Genomic DNA, 16,785 nt, shown 5'->3' with positions numbered 1-16,785 from the left:
ACGCTTTTCAAGCTGCTGAACCAGGTTGAAGAGAGCGTAGCACAGGGAATTGACGCGCGAGTAAAGAACGAAGACGAAAGCTTATCTCAAGTTGCCTCCAACGATAGCGATGCCGTGGTGGAAAGCGAGCATCCTACTGAAGCGCTCGGGATAGAAGTCGAATCAGACGCACTTGAAGTCACCGCGGAAGCCAAAACACCTACCCGTTCTCACACGCCAAGGATTCACGATCTCGCTGAAGCTCTGGAAATCGCAAAAGTTCCCGAGACAAACTCTAACGAGCACCAAACAATTCCAACCCTTGCTGAACAAGCAAAAGCCGTGGGGGTCGAGGAGGTCGCGGAGGAAGAGTCCGCGGTGGAAGCCGCCGACCCCGTCGTCGAGGCTGCGGTGGACGCAACGGAGGAGGCAACCGAGGAGCAGGAGGAGGCCACCGTCGACTTCGAGGCCGCTGAGCCCGTGGCCGAAGACACTGCCGTCGAGGTCGAGGTCGCCGAAGCCGTGGAGGCCGAGGAGGTCGCGGAGGAAGAGTCCGCGGTGGAAGCCGCCGACCCCGTCGTCGAGGCTGCGGTGGACGCAACGGAGGAGGCAACCGAGGTGCAGGAGGAGGCCACCGTCGACGTCGAGGCCGCTGAGCCCGTGGCCGAAGACACTGCCGTCGAGGTCGAGGTCGTCGAAGCCGTGGAGGCCGAGGAGGTCGCGGAGGAAGAGTCCGCGGTGGAAGCCGCCGACCCCGTCGTCGAGGCTGCGGTGGACGCAACGGAGGAGGCAACCGAGGAGCAGGAGGAGGCTACCGTCGACGTCGAGGCCGCTGAGCCCGTGGCCGAAGACACTGCCGTCGAGGTCGAGGTCGTCGAAGCCGTGGAGGCCGAGGAGGTCGCGGAGGAAGAGTCCGCGGTGGAAGCCGCCGACCCCGTCGTCGAGGCTGCGGTGGACGCAACGGAGGAGGCAACCGAGGTGCAGGAGGAGGCTACCGTCGACGTCGAGGCCGCTGAGCCCGTGGCCGAAGACACTGCCGTCGAGGTCGAGGTCGTCGAAGCCGTGGAGGCCGAGGAGGTCGCGGAGGAAGAGTCCGCGGTGGAAGCCGCCGAGCCTGTCGTCGAGGCTGCGGTGGACGCAACGGAGGAGGCAACCGAGGTGCAGGTGGAGGCCACCGTCGACGTCGAGGCCGCTGAGCCCGTGGCCGAAGACACTGCCGTCGAGGTCGAGGTCGTCGAAGCCGTGGAGGCCGAGGAGGTCGCGGAGGAAGAGTCCGCGGTGGAAGCCGCCGAGCCTGTCGTCGAGGCTGCGGTGGACGCAACGGAGGAGGCAACCGAGGAGCAGGAGGAGGCTACCGTCGACGTCGAGGCCGCTGAGCCCGTGGCCGAAGACACTGCCGTCGAGGTCGAGGTCGTCGAAGCCGTGGAGGCCGAGGAGGTCGCGGAGGAAGAGTCCGCGGTGGAAGCCGCCGACCCCGTCGTCGAGGCTGCGGTGGACGCAACGGAGGAGGCAACCGAGGTGCAGGAGGAGGCCACCGTCGACGTCGAGGCCGCTGAGCCCGTGGCCGAAGACACTGCCGTCGAGGTCGAGGTCGTCGAAGCCGTGGAGGCCGAGGAGGTCGCGGAGGAAGAGTCCGCGGTGGAAGCCGCCGACCCCGTCGTCGAGGCTGCGGTGGACGCAACGGAGGAGGCAACCGAGGAGCAGGAGGAGGCCACCGTCGACGTCGAGGCCGCTGAGCCCGTGGCCGAAGACACTGCCGTCGAGGTCGAGGTCGTCGAAGCCGTGGAGGCCGAGGAGGTCGCGGAGGAAGAGTCCGCGGTGGAAGCCGCCGACCCCGTCGTCGAGGCTGCGGTGGACGCAACGGAGGAGGCAACCGAGGAGCAGGAGGAGGCCACCGTCGACGTCGAGGCCGCTGAGCCCGTGGCCGAAGACACTGCCGTCGAGGTCGAGGTCGTCGAAGCCGTGGAGGCCGAGGAGGTCGCGGAGGAAGAGTCCGCGGTGGAAGCCGCCGACCCCGTCGTCGAGGCTGCGGTGGACGCAACGGAGGAGGCAACCGAGGAGCAGGAGGAGGCCACCGTCGACTTCGAGGCCGCTGAGCCCGTGGCCGAAGACACTGCCGTCGAGGTCGAGGTCGTCGAAGCCGTGGAGGCCGAGGAGGTCGCGGAGGAAGAGTCCGCGGTGGAAGCCGCCGACCCCGTCGTCGAGGCTGCGGTGGACGCAACGGAGGAGGCAACCGAGGAGCAGGAGGAGGCCACCGTCGACTTCGAGGCCGCTGAGCCCGTGGCCGAAGACACTGCCGTCGAGGTCGAGGTCGCCGAAGCCGTGGAGGCCGAGGAGGTCGCGGAGGAAGAGTCCGCGGTGGAAGCCGCCGACCCCGTCGTCGAGGCTGCGGTGGACGCAACGGAGGAGGCAACCGAGGAGCAGGAGGAGGCCACCGTCGACTTCGAGGCCGCTGAGCCCGTGGCCGAAGACACTGCCGTCGAGGTCGAGGTCGTCGAAGCCGTGGAGGCCGAGGAGGTCGCGGAGGAAGAGTCCGCGGTGGAAGCCGCCGACCTGTCGTCGAGGCTGCGGTGGACGCAACGGAGGAGGCAACCGAGGAGCAGGAGGAGGCCACCGTCGACTTCGAGGCCGCTGAGCCCGTGGCCAAAGACACTGCCGTCGAGGTCGAGGTCGCCGAAGCCGTGGAGGCCGAGGAGGTCGCGGAGGAAGAGTCCGCGGTGGAAGCCGCCGACCCCGTCGTCGAGGCTGCGGTGGACGCAACGGAGGAGGCAACCGAGGAGCAGGAGGAGGCCACCGTCGACTTCGAGGCCGCTGAGCCCGTGGCCGAAGACACTGCCGTCGAGGTCGAGGTCGTCGAAGCCGTGGAGGCCGAGGAGGTCGCGGAGGAAGAGTCCGCGGTGGAAGCCGCCGACCCCGTCGTCGAGGCTGCGGTGGACGCAACGGAGGAGGCAACCGAGGAGCAGGAGGAGGCCACCGTCGACTTCGAGGCCGCTGAGCCCGTGGCCGAAGACACTGCCGTCGAGGTCGAGGTCGTCGAAGCCGTGGAGGCCGAGGAGGTCGCGGAGGAAGAGTCCGCGGTGGAAGCCGCCGACCCCGTCGTCGAGGCTGCGGTGGACGCAACGGAGGAGGCAACCGAGGAGCAGGAGGAGGCCACCGTCGACGTCGAGGCCGCTGAGCCCGTGGCCGAAGACACTGCCGTCGAGGTCGAGGTCGCCGAAGCCGTGGAGGCCGAGGAGGTCGCGGAGGAAGAGTCCGCGGTGGAAGCCGCCGACCCCGTCGTCGAGGCTGCGGTGGACGCAACGGAGGAGGCAACCGAGGAGCAGGAGGAGGCCACCGTCGACTTCGAGGCCGCTGAGCCCGTGGCCGAAGACACTGCCGTCGAGGTCGAGGTCGTCGAAGCCGTGGAGGCCGAGGAGGTCGCGGAGGAAGAGTCCGCGGTGGAAGCCGCCGACCCCGTCGTCGAGGCTGCGGTGGACGCAACGGAGGAGGCAACCGAGGAGCAGGAGGAGGCCACCGTCGACGTCGAGGCCGCTGAGCCCGTGGCCGAAGACACTGCCGTCGAGGTCGAGGTCGTCGAAGCCGTGGAGGCCGAGGAGGTCGCGGAGGAAGAGTCCGCGGTGGAAGCCGCCGACCCCGTCGTCGAGGCTGCGGTGGACGCAACGGAGGAGGCAACCGAGGAGCAGGAGGAGGCCACCGTCGACTTCGAGGCCGCTGAGCCCGTGGCCGAAGACACTGCCGTCGAGGTCGAGGTCGTCGAAGCCGTGGAGGCCGAGGAGGTCGCGGAGGAAGAGTCCGCGGTGGAAGCCGCCGACCCCGTCGTCGAGGCTGCGGTGGACGCAACGGAGGAGGCAACCGAGGAGCAGGAGGAGGCCACCGTCGACGTCGAGGCCGCTGAGCCCGTGGCCGAAGACACTGCCGTCGAGGTCGAGGTCGCCGAAGCCGTGGAGGCCGAGGAGGTCGCGGAGGAAGAGTCCGCGGTGGAAGCCGCCGACCCCGTCGTCGAGGCTGCGGTGGACGCAACGGAGGAGGCAACCGAGGAGCAGGAGGAGGCCACCGTCGACTTCGAGGCCGCTGAGCCCGTGGCCGAAGACACTGCCGTCGAGGTCGAGGTCGTCGAAGCCGTGGAGGCCGAGGAGGTCGCGGAGGAAGAGTCCGCGGTGGAAGCCGCCGACCCCGTCGTCGAGGCTGCGGTGGACGCAACGGAGGAGGCAACCGAGGTGCAGGAGGAGGCCACCGTCGACGTCGAGGCCGCTGAGCCCGTGGCCGAAGACACTGCCGTCGAGGTCGAGGTCGCCGAAGCCGTGGAGGCCGAGGAGGTCGCGGAGGAAGAGTCCGCGGTGGAAGCCGCCGACCCCGTCGTCGAGGCTGCGGTGGACGCAACGGAGGAGGCAACCGAGGAGCAGGAGGAGGCCACCGTCGACTTCGAGGCCGCTGAGCCCGTGGCCGAAGACACTGCCGTCGAGGTCGAGGTCGTCGAAGCCGTGGAGGCCGAGGAGGTCGCGGAGGAAGAGTCCGCGGTGGAAGCCGCCGACCCCGTCGTCGAGGCTGCGGTGGACGCAACGGAGGAGGCAACCGAGGAGCAGGAGGAGGCCACCGTCGACGTCGAGGCCGCTGAGCCCGTGGCCGAAGACACTGCCGTCGAGGTCGAGGTCGTCGAAGCCGTGGAGGCCGAGGAGGTCGCGGAGGAAGAGTCCGCGGTGGAAGCCGCCGACCCCGTCGTCGAGGCTGCGGTGGACGCAACGGAGGAGGCAACCGAGGAGCAGGAGGAGGCCACCGTCGACTTCGAGGCCGCTGAGCCCGTGGCCGAAGACACTGCCGTCGAGGTCGAGGTCGTCGAAGCCGTGGAGGCCGAGGAGGTCGCGGAGGAAGAGTCCGCGGTGGAAGCCGCCGACCCCGTCGTCGAGGCTGCGGTGGACGCAACGGAGGAGGCAACCGAGGAGCAGGAGGAAGCCACCGTCGACGTCGAGGCCGCTGAGCCCGTGGCCGAAGACACTGCCGTCGAGGTCGAGGTCGCCGAAGCCGTGGAGGCCGAGGAGGTCGCGGAGGAAGAGTCCGCGGTGGAAGCCGCCGACCCCGTCGTCGAGGCTGCGGTGGACGCAACGGAGGAGGCAACCGAGGTGCAGGAGGAGGCCACCGTCGACGTCGAGGCCGCTGAGCCCGTGGCCGAAGACACTGCCGTCGAGGTCGAGGTCGCCGAAGCCGTGGAGGCCGAGGAGGTCGCGGAGGAAGAGTCCGCGGTGGAAGCCGCCGACCCCGTCGTCGAGGCTGCGGTGGACGCAACGGAGGAGGCAACCGAGGAGCAGGAGGAGGCCACCGTCGACGTCGAGGCCGCTGAGCCCGTGGCCGAAGACACTGCCGTCGAGGTCGAGGTCGTCGAAGCCGTGGAGGCCGAGGAGGTCGCGGAGGAAGAGTCCGCGGTGGAAGCCGCCGACCCCGTCGTCGAGGCTGCGGTGGACGCAACGGAGGAGGCAACCGAGGTGCAGGAGGAAGCCACCGTCGACGTCGAGGCCGCTGAGCCCGTGGCCGAAGACACTGCCGTCGAGGTCGAGGTCGCCGAAGCCGTGGAGGCCGAGGAGGTCGCGGAGGAAGAGTCCGCGGTGGAAGCCGCCGACCCCGTCGTCGAGGCTGCGGTGGACGCAACAGAGGAGGCAACCGAGGTGCAGGAGGAGGCTACCGTCGACGTCGAGGCCGCTGAGCCCGTGGCCGAAGACACTGCCGTCGAGGTCGAGGTCGTCGAAGCCGTGGAGGCCGAGGAGGTCGCGGAGGAAGAGTCCGCGGTGGAAGCCGCCGACCCCGTCGTCGAGGCTGCGGTGGACGCAACGGAGGAGGCAACCGAGGTGCAGGAGGAAGCCACCGTCGACGTCGAGGCCGCTGAGCCCGTGGCCGAAGACACTGCCGTCGAGGTCGAGGTCGCCGAAGCCGTGGAGGCCGAGGAGGTCGCGGAGGAAGAGTCCGCGGTGGAAGCCGCCGACCCCGTCGTCGAGGCTGCGGTGGACGCAACGGAGGAGGCAACCGAGGTGCAGGAGGAGGCCACCGTCGACGTCGAGGCCGCTGAGCCCGTGGCCGAAGACACTGCCGTCGAGGTCGAGGTCGCCGAAGCCGTGGAGGCCGAGGAGGTCGCGGAGGAAGAGTCCGCGGTGGAAGCCGCCGACCCCGTCGTCGAGGCTGCGGTGGACGCAACGGAGGAGGCAACCGAGGAGCAGGAGGAGGCCACCGTCGACTTCGAGGCCGCTGAGCCCGTGGCCGAAGACACTGCCGTCGAGGTCGAGGTCGCCGAAGCCGTGGAGGCCGAGGAGGTCGCGGAGGAAGAGTCCGCGGTGGAAGCCGCCGACCCCGTCGTCGAGGCTGCGGTGGACGCAACGGAGGAGGCAACCGAGGTGCAGGTGGAGGCCACCGTCGACGTCGAGGCCGCTGAGCCCGTGGCCGAAGACACTGCCGTCGAGGTCGAGGTCGCCGAAGCCGTGGAGGCCGAGGAGGTCGCGGAGGAAGAGTCCGCGGTGGAAGCCGCCGAGCCTGTCGTCGAGGCTGCGGTGGACGCAACGGAGGAGGCAACCGAGGTGCAGGAGGAAGCCACCGTCGACGTCGAGGCCGCTGAGCCCGTGGCCGAAGACACTGCCGTCGAGGTCGAGGTCGTCGAAGCCGTGGAGGCCGAGGAGGTCGCGGAGGAAGAGTCCGCGGTGGAAGCCGCCGACCCCGTCGTCGAGGCTGCGGTGGACGCAACGGAGGAGGCAACCGAGGTGCAGGAGGAGGCCACCGTCGACGTCGAGGCCGCTGAGCCCGTGGCCGAAGACACTGCCGTCGAGGTCGAGGTCGTCGAAGCCGTGGAGGCCGAGGAGGTCGCGGAGGAAGAGTCCGCGGTGGAAGCCGCCGACCCCGTCGTCGAGGCTGCGGTGGACGCAACGGAGGAGGCAACCGAGGTGCAGGAGGAGGCCACCGTCGACGTCGAGGCCGCTGAGCCCGTGGCCGAAGACACTGCCGTCGAGGTCGAGGTCGTCGAAGCCGTGGAGGCCGAGGAGGTCGCGGAGGAAGAGTCCGCGGTGGAAGCCGCCGACCCCGTCGTCGAGGCTGCGGTGGACGCAACGGAGGAGGCAACCGAGGAGCAGGAGGAGGCCACCGTCGACGTCGAGGCCGCTGAGCCCGTGGCCGAAGACACTGCCGTCGAGGTCGAGGTCGTCGAAGCCGTGGAGGCCGAGGAGGTCGCGGAGGAAGAGTCCGCGGTGGAAGCCGCCGACCCCGTCGTCGAGGCTGCGGTGGACGCAACGGAGGAGGCAACCGAGGAGCAGGAGGAGGCCACCGTCGACTTCGAGGCCGCTGAGCCCGTGGCCGAAGACACTGCCGTCGAGGTCGAGGTCGTCGAAGCCGTGGAGGCCGAGGAGGTCGCGGAGGAAGAGTCCGCGGTGGAAGCCGCCGACCCCGTCGTCGAGGCTGCGGTGGACGCAACGGAGGAGGCAACCGAGGTGCAGGAGGAGGCCACCGTCGACGTCGAGGCCGCTGAGCCCGTGGCCGAAGACACTGCCGTCGAGGTCGAGGTCGTCGAAGCCGTGGAGGCCGAGGAGGTCGCGGAGGAAGAGTCCGCGGTGGAAGCCGCCGACCCCGTCGTCGAGGCTGCGGTGGACGCAACGGAGGAGGCAACCGAGGAGCAGGAGGAGGCCACCGTCGACTTCGAGGCCGCTGAGCCCGTGGCCGAAGACACTGCCGTCGAGGTCGAGGTCGTCGAAGCCGTGGAGGCCGAGGAGGTCGCGGAGGAAGAGTCCGCGGTGGAAGCCGCCGACCCCGTCGTCGAGGCTGCGGTGGACGCAACGGAGGAGGCAACCGAGGTGCAGGAGGAGGCCACCGTCGACGTCGAGGCCGCTGAGCCCGTGGCCGAAGACACTGCCGTCGAGGTCGAGGTCGTCGAAGCCGTGGAGGCCGAGGAGGTCGCGGAGGAAGAGTCCGCGGTGGAAGCCGCAGAGCCTGTCGTCGAGGCTGCGGTGGACGCAACGGAGGAGGCAACCGAGGAGCAGGAGGAGGCCACCGTCGACGTCGAGGCCGCTGAGCCCGTGGCCGAAGACACTGCCGTCGAGGTCGAGGTCGTCGAAGCCGTGGAGGCCGAGGAGGTCGCGGAGGAAGAGTCCGCGGTGGAAGCCGCCGACCCCGTCGTCGAGGCTGCGGTGGACGCAACGGAGGAGGCAACCGAGGAGCAGGAGGAGGCCACCGTCGACTTCGAGGCCGCTGAGCCCGTGGCCAAAGACACTGCCGTCGAGGTCGAGGTCGCCGAAGCCGTGGAGGCCGAGGAGGTCGCGGAGGAAGAGTCCGCGGTGGAAGCCGCCGACCCCGTCGTCGAGGCTGCGGTGGACGCAACGGAGGAGGCAACCGAGGAGCAGGAGGAGGCCACCGTCGACTTCGAGGCCGCTGAGCCCGTGGCCGAAGACACTGCCGTCGAGGTCGAGGTCGTCGAAGCCGTGGAGGCCGAGGAGGTCGCGGAGGAAGAGTCCGCGGTGGAAGCCGCCGACCCCGTCGTCGAGGCTGCGGTGGACGCAACGGAGGAGGCAACCGAGGAGCAGGAGGAGGCCACCGTCGACTTCGAGGCCGCTGAGCCCGTGGCCGAAGACACTGCCGTCGAGGTCGAGGTCGCCGAAGCCGTGGAGGCCGAGGAGGTCGCGGAGGAAGAGTCCGCGGTGGAAGCCGCCGACCCCGTCGTCGAGGCTGCGGTGGACGCAACGGAGGAGGCAACCGAGGAGCAGGAGGAGGCCACCGTCGACTTCGAGGCCGCTGAGCCCGTGGCCGAAGACACTGCCGTCGAGGTCGAGGTCGTCGAAGCCGTGGAGGCCGAGGAGGTCGCGGAGGAAGAGTCCGCGGTGGAAGCCGCCGACCCCGTCGTCGAGGCTGCGGTGGACGCAACGGAGGAGGCAACCGAGGTGCAGGAGGAAGCCACCGTCGACGTCGAGGCCGCTGAGCCCGTGGCCGAAGACACTGCCGTCGAGGTCGAGGTCGTCGAAGCCGTGGAGGCCGAGGAGGTCGCGGAGGAAGAGTCCGCGGTGGAAGCCGCCGACCCCGTCGTCGAGGCTGCGGTGGACGCAACGGAGGAGGCAACCGAGGTGCAGGAGGAGGCCACCGTCGACGTCGAGGCCGCTGAGCCCGTGGCCGAAGACACTGCCGTCGAGGTCGAGGTCGTCGAAGCCGTGGAGGCCGAGGAGGTCGCGGAGGAAGAGTCCGCGGTGGAAGCCGCCGACCCCGTCGTCGAGGCTGCGGTGGACGCAACGGAGGAGGCAACCGAGGAGCAGGAGGAGGCTACCGTCGACGTCGAGGCCGCTGAGCCCGTGGCCGAAGACACTGCCGTCGAGGTCGAGGTCGTCGAAGCCGTGGAGGCCGAGGAGGTCGCGGAGGAAGAGTCCGCGGTGGAAGCCGCCGACCCCGTCGTCGAGGCTGCGGTGGACGCAACGGAGGAGGCAACCGAGGAGCAGGAGGAGGCCACCGTCGACTTCGAGGCCGCTGAGCCCGTGGCCGAAGACACTGCCGTCGAGGTCGAGGTCGCCGAAGCCGTGGAGGCCGAGGAGGTCGCGGAGGAAGAGTCCGCGGTGGAAGCCGCCGACCCTGTCGTCGAGGCTGCGGTGGACGCAACGGAGGAGGCAACCGAGGAGCAGGAGGAGGCCACCGTCGACTTCGAGGCCGCTGAGCCCGTGGCCGAAGACACTGCCGTCGAGGTCGAGGTCGTCGAAGCCGTGGAGGCCGAGGAGGTCGCGGAGGAAGAGTCCGCGGTGGAAGTCGAGGTCGCCGAAGCTGTAGCCACCGTTGGAAGCGCTTCCGACGATTGTGATGATGCCACTCTCGTCGGTGACACCAAAGTTGTTGGTGACGGTTTGACGGATGCTGCTGCTGTGGAGGCCTTGCCGCTGCCTGCATTGGAGGTCAAGTCCGCGCCTAAGGAGCCGAGCTCCGGCGGCTGGTTCAAGAACTTGCTGTTCCGAAAGAAGGCCGCGCCTGAGTCCGCGGCCGAGGACATCGCCGCGCCCGCGGATGTCGCGTGTGTCCATGAGCCTGTCGTTGAAGCCGTCGCTGATTCGGCTGCGCGGATGGACACACAAATCGCCGCGGGCGCGCAGGAAGGTTCTGCTGCCATTCCCCAAGATCCCTCCGAGCTAGCAGAGGGCGTGGCCGTTGCACGGGAGACCGACATGGAGACGCCTGCCAGCGTGGCGTTCGAGCGTCAAAAGAATGCGACCCAAGGCGTGACCAACAGCGAGGACGAGCTCGTGACCAAGACCGAGGAGGCTGAAGCCGCCTCCGACACCGATAGCTCAGCGGAGACCAAGCCGGACGTCGACACCGAAGACGTCGAGCAGCCGGCAGCTGCAGCGCCGAGGACGGTGGATGACTTGGTCGAGGACAGTGTCGCTGAGGAGGCTGCCGTTGTCGTTGAAGAGGAGGCTGCTGTCGTCGTTGAAGAGGAGGCTGGATCTGTTGTGACGAGTGCTGATGAACCAGTTGAGGCGAGTGCCGATGACCAAGATGTGGTGGTGGAAGGCAGCGTCGGTGCTGTGGCGGAAGCTGTGAAAGAGTCGACCGAAGAAGCAACGGTGCCGGTTGAGGACGCCGCTGTTGACGACGGTGATGAGGCTGCGGCTGAGTCTGCTGTCGAGGTCGTTGAGGAAGATGCGGAGCCCGAGGCCGTCGAGGTGCAGGAAGCTGCTGCTGATGCAGAGACTTTCGTGGACGAAGTTGCTGAACCAGCGGGCGTAGAGACCGAGTCGTTTGACACCGTCCCTGTCGAGGAGGTGACGGCAAATGAGAAGGCTGATGAGGGCAAGGCAGAACCCTCACAGACCGAAGCTACGGCTGACGAACAGTTCGTGGATGAATCTGCTGAAGACAAGGTTGATGCATCGGAAGACCTTGTCGAGACCGAAGCTGATACCACCATTCAGCAAGTTGCCACTGAAGCCGCTTCTGAAGAGGAGCTTACGACGGAACCCGTTGTGGAGACTCCTAAACCCGAGGTGGTTGAGGAAGAAGACACCCTTGCCGAAGATGCAGCGAACGAGCATGTTGCTGAAGCTGTGGTTGAGGAGGCTGAGGCGGGTAGTGATGACGCTGCCATCCCCGATGCTACTTCCCTCGATGAGGGTGCCAAGACAGTTGGGGACGCTGAGCAAGACGTGGTGGCCGAGGTTGAGACTATCTCTGAAGCAGAGGTTGCTACGGAAGAGAATGCTAAGATCGAGGCGACTGTTGTCTCTCTCGAAGACGCTGAAAAGAACCACGACGTTGTCGAACCCGTTGAGAGCGATGCACATCAAACATCTCAAGAGGAGGCCGCGAAGGATGAACCTGAGGAAGCACCTGCTGCTACACCAGTTGAGGATGTCGAAAGAATACCGGCTAGTGAAGAGGTGACCGAAGAAAAACCCAAGTCTAAGCCGGAGCCTGATCAAGTTGAGACCAACCGTACTGATGCCACGACTGCTACGCCCGCGGCTGAAGAGAGCGAGGAGAAGGTCGCTACCCCCACACCTGTTCAAAAGTACGAAGTCGACACAAGGTCAATCAGCGCCGTGGCGTTCTTGATCGGCCGCTTTGAGCAGATCGCGACGCGCAATGCTATCGACGCTGCCAACTCGCGCACTTCGTCTCGTGTGTCTTCTCGAGTGTCGTCCCCAATGCCGTCCCCACCTTCATCCAGACCCCATGGGTATATCTTCGATGCGGCAACGGTGAAGAACTCGAAGTCAAGCGAACCGAAGGAGCTTCCTGAGGAAGCTGCGGATGTAGATACGATTGAGGAGGATGCCGAGACTAAGACCGAAATTGAAGCAGCACAGGTGGAGGAACCAGCCGTGAAGTCCTCATCGCTTGAGGACACTGAAGCCGAGGTCAATCAAAGCTCTCAAGTGCCGGAGAAAGGTACGGCTGAAGATGCTGCTGTGACTGAGACCGAAGAGACCGCTTCTGAGGTTGCTATTGACGCCTCCAGTGAAGTCACTCCTGCTTCACCTGAAGCTGACACTGAAGCCGCTACCGAAAGCACCGCCGTTGTCGACGATGCCGCGACCGAGGATGCCCCCGTGGCCGAAGAGGAAGTGGCCGAAGCGGAAGAGGACACGGCTGAGGACGCTGGCGATGAAGCACCGGCCGTCGACGAAGCCCCTACTGCCGAAGTGCCCGAGACAACAACGGATGAGGTGAATGCTGAAGCCATCGAGAATGAGATCGCAACCGAAGAGGCTGCTTTGAACACAGCTGAGGAAGACAACGGCGCTGCTCCTGCCGAGACGGACAACGACGCCACTGCTGCTGCTGAGCCCGCTGTGGAGACAGCGGAGGAGGCTGCTGACGAGTCAAACCGTGAGACGCAGACCATCACTACAGCTTATGAAGCGGTCGAGACATCGATCTTGGCCATGGAAACCCCAGAAGACGACGCTCTAAGGAACGACATTGCCCAACAAGCGGATGAGGAAGTCGAAGCCAGTGAACCTGCTGCGGCCACCGCCGATTTTACGACCGCTGAGGCGGTCGAGGAATACGCTCCTGAGCAAGATGAAGAAGGCCACACCCCGAGCGAGGAACCCGAGACGGACGACCGAATTGAAGAGGACCTGAGCGACCTGGCGTCTACGACGAAGAAGACACCCGTCACTCACGAAGAGTCCAAGGAATCGCGGACTGCGGACGACAACCAGACCGAGGAGCCCGAGACGACGGGGAGGAGGATGTCCTCCATCTCCCCCGAAGCTCCCGCCGTGCAGACCGACGATGCCGCGGTGCCGCTTGAAGCCACCGCGAAGGCTACCGTGGAAATGACCTCCACCAGTCAGGCGACGAAAGCAGTCGCCGATGACACCACGGCAGCAGAGTACACGCCCGAGCGCGATTCCACCCAGCTCCTGCCCCACGAGCACGTGACGTACGAGATTCTGGGCGTCACGCGGGCCAACCACGTGATCATGTATCACATCTACACTGTCAACAGCGCGACCGGCGAGCGATCCATGTCGATCCCCAAGCGCTACTCGGAGTTCAAGCTGCTGGACGAGCAGCTGCGAGCTCTGGGTGTTCCGGCTGCACGGGACCTGCCGGTGCTGCCCAAGCCGAGCGTGGGCAGCTTCCTGCGCGGTCGCCGCAGCAAGAAGACCATCGAGCTGCGCGAGAAGGCGTTCGGAGACTTCCTGCACTACATCACGCAGCACGAGGAGCTGCACGAGTGCGCCGTCTTCCAGCAGTTCATCGCCCTCTAAACCGAACTGCAGGGAAGCGCGGACGAGAGGAAGCATGCGTGTTGTATGTATAGCTACGATATATGAACCTGAATCGATGTACATTTTCCCCCTGCTACGGTTTGATACCTATCGCCTTCAACTTGAAGTTGCCTTTTGCTGAACTCTCCGAGCACACTGGCCAGCTGCCGCTGCATTGCAAGCCGGGCCAGCGCTCAGTTGCCGTTAACTGCGGTTCTGTCCGAAGCCAAATCCGGCCGCGCCTGCTATGAAAAGCGTATCCATCTCCACTTGAAGGTCTCAGATCACGCTGCTCGTTCAACGTGAAGCTCAAGGTGACGACGCAGCAACGGGAGCGACAGGAGCGTCGCCGATATGTATTGTCGGCGAGAGTTGCAACTTTCTCCTGAAAGCCGACGGGCGCCAGCGTTCTGCAGAAGATTTCAACGCAGCTTCGAGTCCGGAGCGATCTTCCAGCAACAGCAGGCAGGTCAGGCCCCGACTCATTTATCCGACGCCCGTCCTTTGCAGAAGTGATTCATGTACCTCGGCGTGTCTCGTTGCCAAGCGCTGCGCGGCGCTGCCGTCTTCAATGGCGGCGACCAGGCTGTCCTCATCGCCCTGGTCGAGCCTCCTTGCACCACGGCACTCCCTGCTCCACTGGAGCCTCCAGGCCGCAGCCTTTCGGTGCGAGAGAGCGCCGATAGATGCCAAAGTGAACCCATGTTGGATGGTACCCGTCGGACTGGCGTGACGTTTCGCGGCAGAGACGAAGTGTATGTACAAATTGAGTCTCCATCGCACTGTTCAGTGCCATGGAGACTCGGCCGTTCCAGCTAACACCGCAGGCGGCACCCAGTGGGGGCCTCTTGCATCGCCGCTGCGAGCGATTTTTCACGCTCGGGTGCATCTCCCTCGCCTGAGGAGATCCTCGTGTCGTCCGCGCTGGCGGGCATGGGCATCAGGCCGATGATCCCATCAGCGCAGCCATTTTTCTCACGGCGAGTTGGCGCAAGCTTCCTGGGCGTGAAACCAACATGGCTCCACCCGCTCGCGCAGAGCCTGTCCAACTCGATGTCAGCCGGCAGTCCCTCTTTAACCGTTGCAACGCCGACTGGGTTCATCTTGTCTGTCATATGCGATGAACCTCCCCTCCGCACACTCAGCTGAACCCACATCAACGCCTCTGATTCACAGGAGGATACTGTACCTGCACTTTCCCGGCCTGTCGTCACGCCGCGAGTCAGCGCCAGCGCCCAGCAGAAGTCGCGCATAACCAGAAGCGCGGCGTGCAGCACAAGCCCCCGACACTCTCACCACCGCCATGGGCTGCAGCCAGTCCAAGCCCACCGAGGTGGCCAACCCGGCCGCCGCCACCGCCACCGCCACCGCCGACGCCGCCGCTGCCAATGAGCCGCAGCAGCAGCAGGTGGAGGCGCCCAAGGCCGTGGAGCCCAAGCCGGACGAGCAGCACGAGGAGGAGCACGAGGCGGACGAGGCCCCGCAGGCGCTGGCGCCCGTGGCGCCCGTGATCGACACGCCGGCGGCGCCGCCCGCCACCGAGTCGGCGCCCAACTCGGCGGCCGTGGACGTGCCCGACAGCGTGCGCGCCAACTTCTCGTCCTTCAACATCTCGTTCATCGACCCGACGGTGAGCGCGCCCACGAGCGCCACCACGGAGCCCAGCGTCGCGTCCTCCCGCGTGGCCGTGATCACCGAGGAGGCCGCCAAGCAGCCGGAGCAGCAGCAGCAGGAGGAAGCCGCAGCCGAGGCCCAGGCCGAGGAGGTCGAACCTGTTGAGGAGGAGCCGGCCGAGCCTGTCGCTGAGGAGGCTGCTGTTGTGGAGGAGAAGGCTGAGCAGCCTGCCGTTGAGGACACGGTAGCCGCCGAGGAAGAGGCTGCGGCTGCTGAGGAGCCTGTGGTGGAGACCAAGGCCGAGGAGCCTACCACGGCGGATGATCAGGCCGCAGCCGAGCCTGTCGTTGAGAAGACTGCGGAGCCCGTGGTCGAAGAAAAGGTAGTCGAGCCCATTGTTGAGGAGAAGACTGAGGAGCCTGTTGTCGAGGAGAAGGCTGAGGAACCTGTTGTCGAGGAAAAGGTTGTTGAGCCCGTTGTCGAGGAGAAGACCGAGGAGCCGACTACCGAGGAGGAGGCTGAGGAGCCGACTGTCGAGAAGTTGGAAGAGCCGGCTGCGGCTGTCGAGGAGCCCGCCGCGACTACCGAAGTGGCCAAGGAGACCGTCGTTGAGGAGCCCGTTATTGCCGCTGAGGTCGAGGAGGTGAAGGAACCCGTCTTTGTTGCTTCCGAGGAAGAAGAGAAGCCGGCCGACGTCGTTGAGGAGAAGACCACCGAAAAGGTCGAGGAGGTTGCTGCTGTTGAAGAGGCGGCCGAGGCCGAGGAGACGGTTGCTGTCGTGGAGCCCGTTGTGGAGACGGCGGCCGTTGAGACTGTCACTGTGGAAGAGCCCGCTGTCGTCACCGAGGAACCCGCCGCCCCCGTAGTGGAGGAGCCGATTGCCGCTGTTGAGACGGAGACCCCCGTCGGGGAGAAGGCTTCTCTTGTCGTTGAGACGCCCGCCGCTGTCGCTGTTGCCAAGGTCGAGGAGTCGGTCGCTGCCAAGGTTGAGGATCCCGCCACTGCTGCCAAGACCGAGGAACCCGTTGTTGTCAACGCGAAGGAGCCCGCCGCCATCGAGGAGGTAACCGCTGTCGAGGAGGTAGCCACTGTTGAGGAGGCTGCCGTTGTTGCCAAGGTCGAGGAGTCGGTCGCTGCCAAGGTTGACGAGTCCGCCACAGCTGCCAGGGTTGAGGAACCTGCTATTGTCGAGGAGAAGGAGCCCGCCGCCGTCGAGGAGGTAGCCGCTGTCGAGGAGCCTGCCGCTGTTGTCACGGTCGAGGAGTCGGTCGCTGCCAAGGTTGACGAGTCCGCCACAGCTACCAAGGTCGAGGAACCTGTTGTTGTCGAGGCGAAGGAGCCTGTTGAGGTTGCCGAGGTTGAAGAGTCTGCTGTTACTGCCAAGGTTGCCAAGGTGGAGGAGCCTGCTGCTGCTACCAAGGTTGAAGAACTTGCCGCTGTTGCGAAGGTCGAAGAGCCCACCGCTGTTGCGCAGGTTGAAGAACTTGCTGCTGTCGAGGCTGAGATGCCAGCCGCTGCTAAGGCTGCGGAGCCGGTCACTGTCGAAGTGGAGAAGGCCACTGCTGTCAAGATTGAGGAGCCTGTTGTTGCAAAGGTGGAGGAACCCGCAGCTGTCGTTAAGGTCGAGGAGTCCGCAAAGGTTGATGGGCCTGTTGCCGCCAAGGTCGAAGAGACTGTTGCTGCGCCAAGCGACAACCAGGAGGACGCTGGTGCTGAAAACGAGTCTGATGGCAGCACTACCTCGGAGGACGATGCTGAGGCAGAAGACTCGGCCATCGAGCAGCCTAACACTGCTGACGAGGCCGCAGTTGTCCCTGTGCCGGAGAAGAAGGACGCGGCTGAGCCCCAGTCAAAGCAGACCACGCCTGCCAAGGAGCCAGTGGCTTCCAACTAAGTATGAAACCCGCTGAGAAGCGAGCGCATCGACCAAGTTTAAGGTCCAAGTTTTCTTTTTGATAACGCGAAGCAGTCGGTGGCT

The 16,785-nt window shown here is 66.2% G+C and overlaps 2 protein-coding genes across 2 annotated transcripts; both read left to right on the top strand.

Moving 5' to 3' along the window:
- Window positions 1–9,860: 9,860 nt before the first annotated feature.
- On the top strand, window positions 9,861–13,193 carry IUM83_05173 (Phox-like domain containing protein; the record flags this gene model as incomplete). The annotated part of the gene is made up of 1 exon (XM_067929294.1): window positions 9,861–13,193. One exon carries the CDS (start codon window positions 9,861–9,863, stop codon window positions 13,191–13,193), a length of 3,333 nt encoding a protein of 1,110 aa, XP_067794735.1.
- Window positions 13,194–14,496: 1,303 nt separating this feature from the next.
- Window positions 14,497–16,701, top strand: IUM83_05172 (Dynein heavy chain protein; the record flags this gene model as incomplete). Its single annotated transcript, XM_067929293.1, has 2 exons — window positions 14,497–16,227; window positions 16,282–16,701. 2 exons carry the CDS (start codon window positions 14,497–14,499, stop codon window positions 16,699–16,701), a joined length of 2,151 nt encoding a protein of 716 aa, XP_067794862.1.
- Between the last annotated feature and the right edge of the window lie 84 nt (window positions 16,702–16,785).

The sequence above is a fragment of the Phytophthora cinnamomi genome (assembly GCF_018691715.1).
Source record: "Phytophthora cinnamomi strain GKB4 chromosome Unknown Contig23, whole genome shotgun sequence".
Taxonomy (NCBI): domain Eukaryota; phylum Oomycota; class Peronosporomycetes; order Peronosporales; family Peronosporaceae; genus Phytophthora; species Phytophthora cinnamomi.
This window is presented reverse-complemented; position numbering and strand designations above follow the sequence as displayed.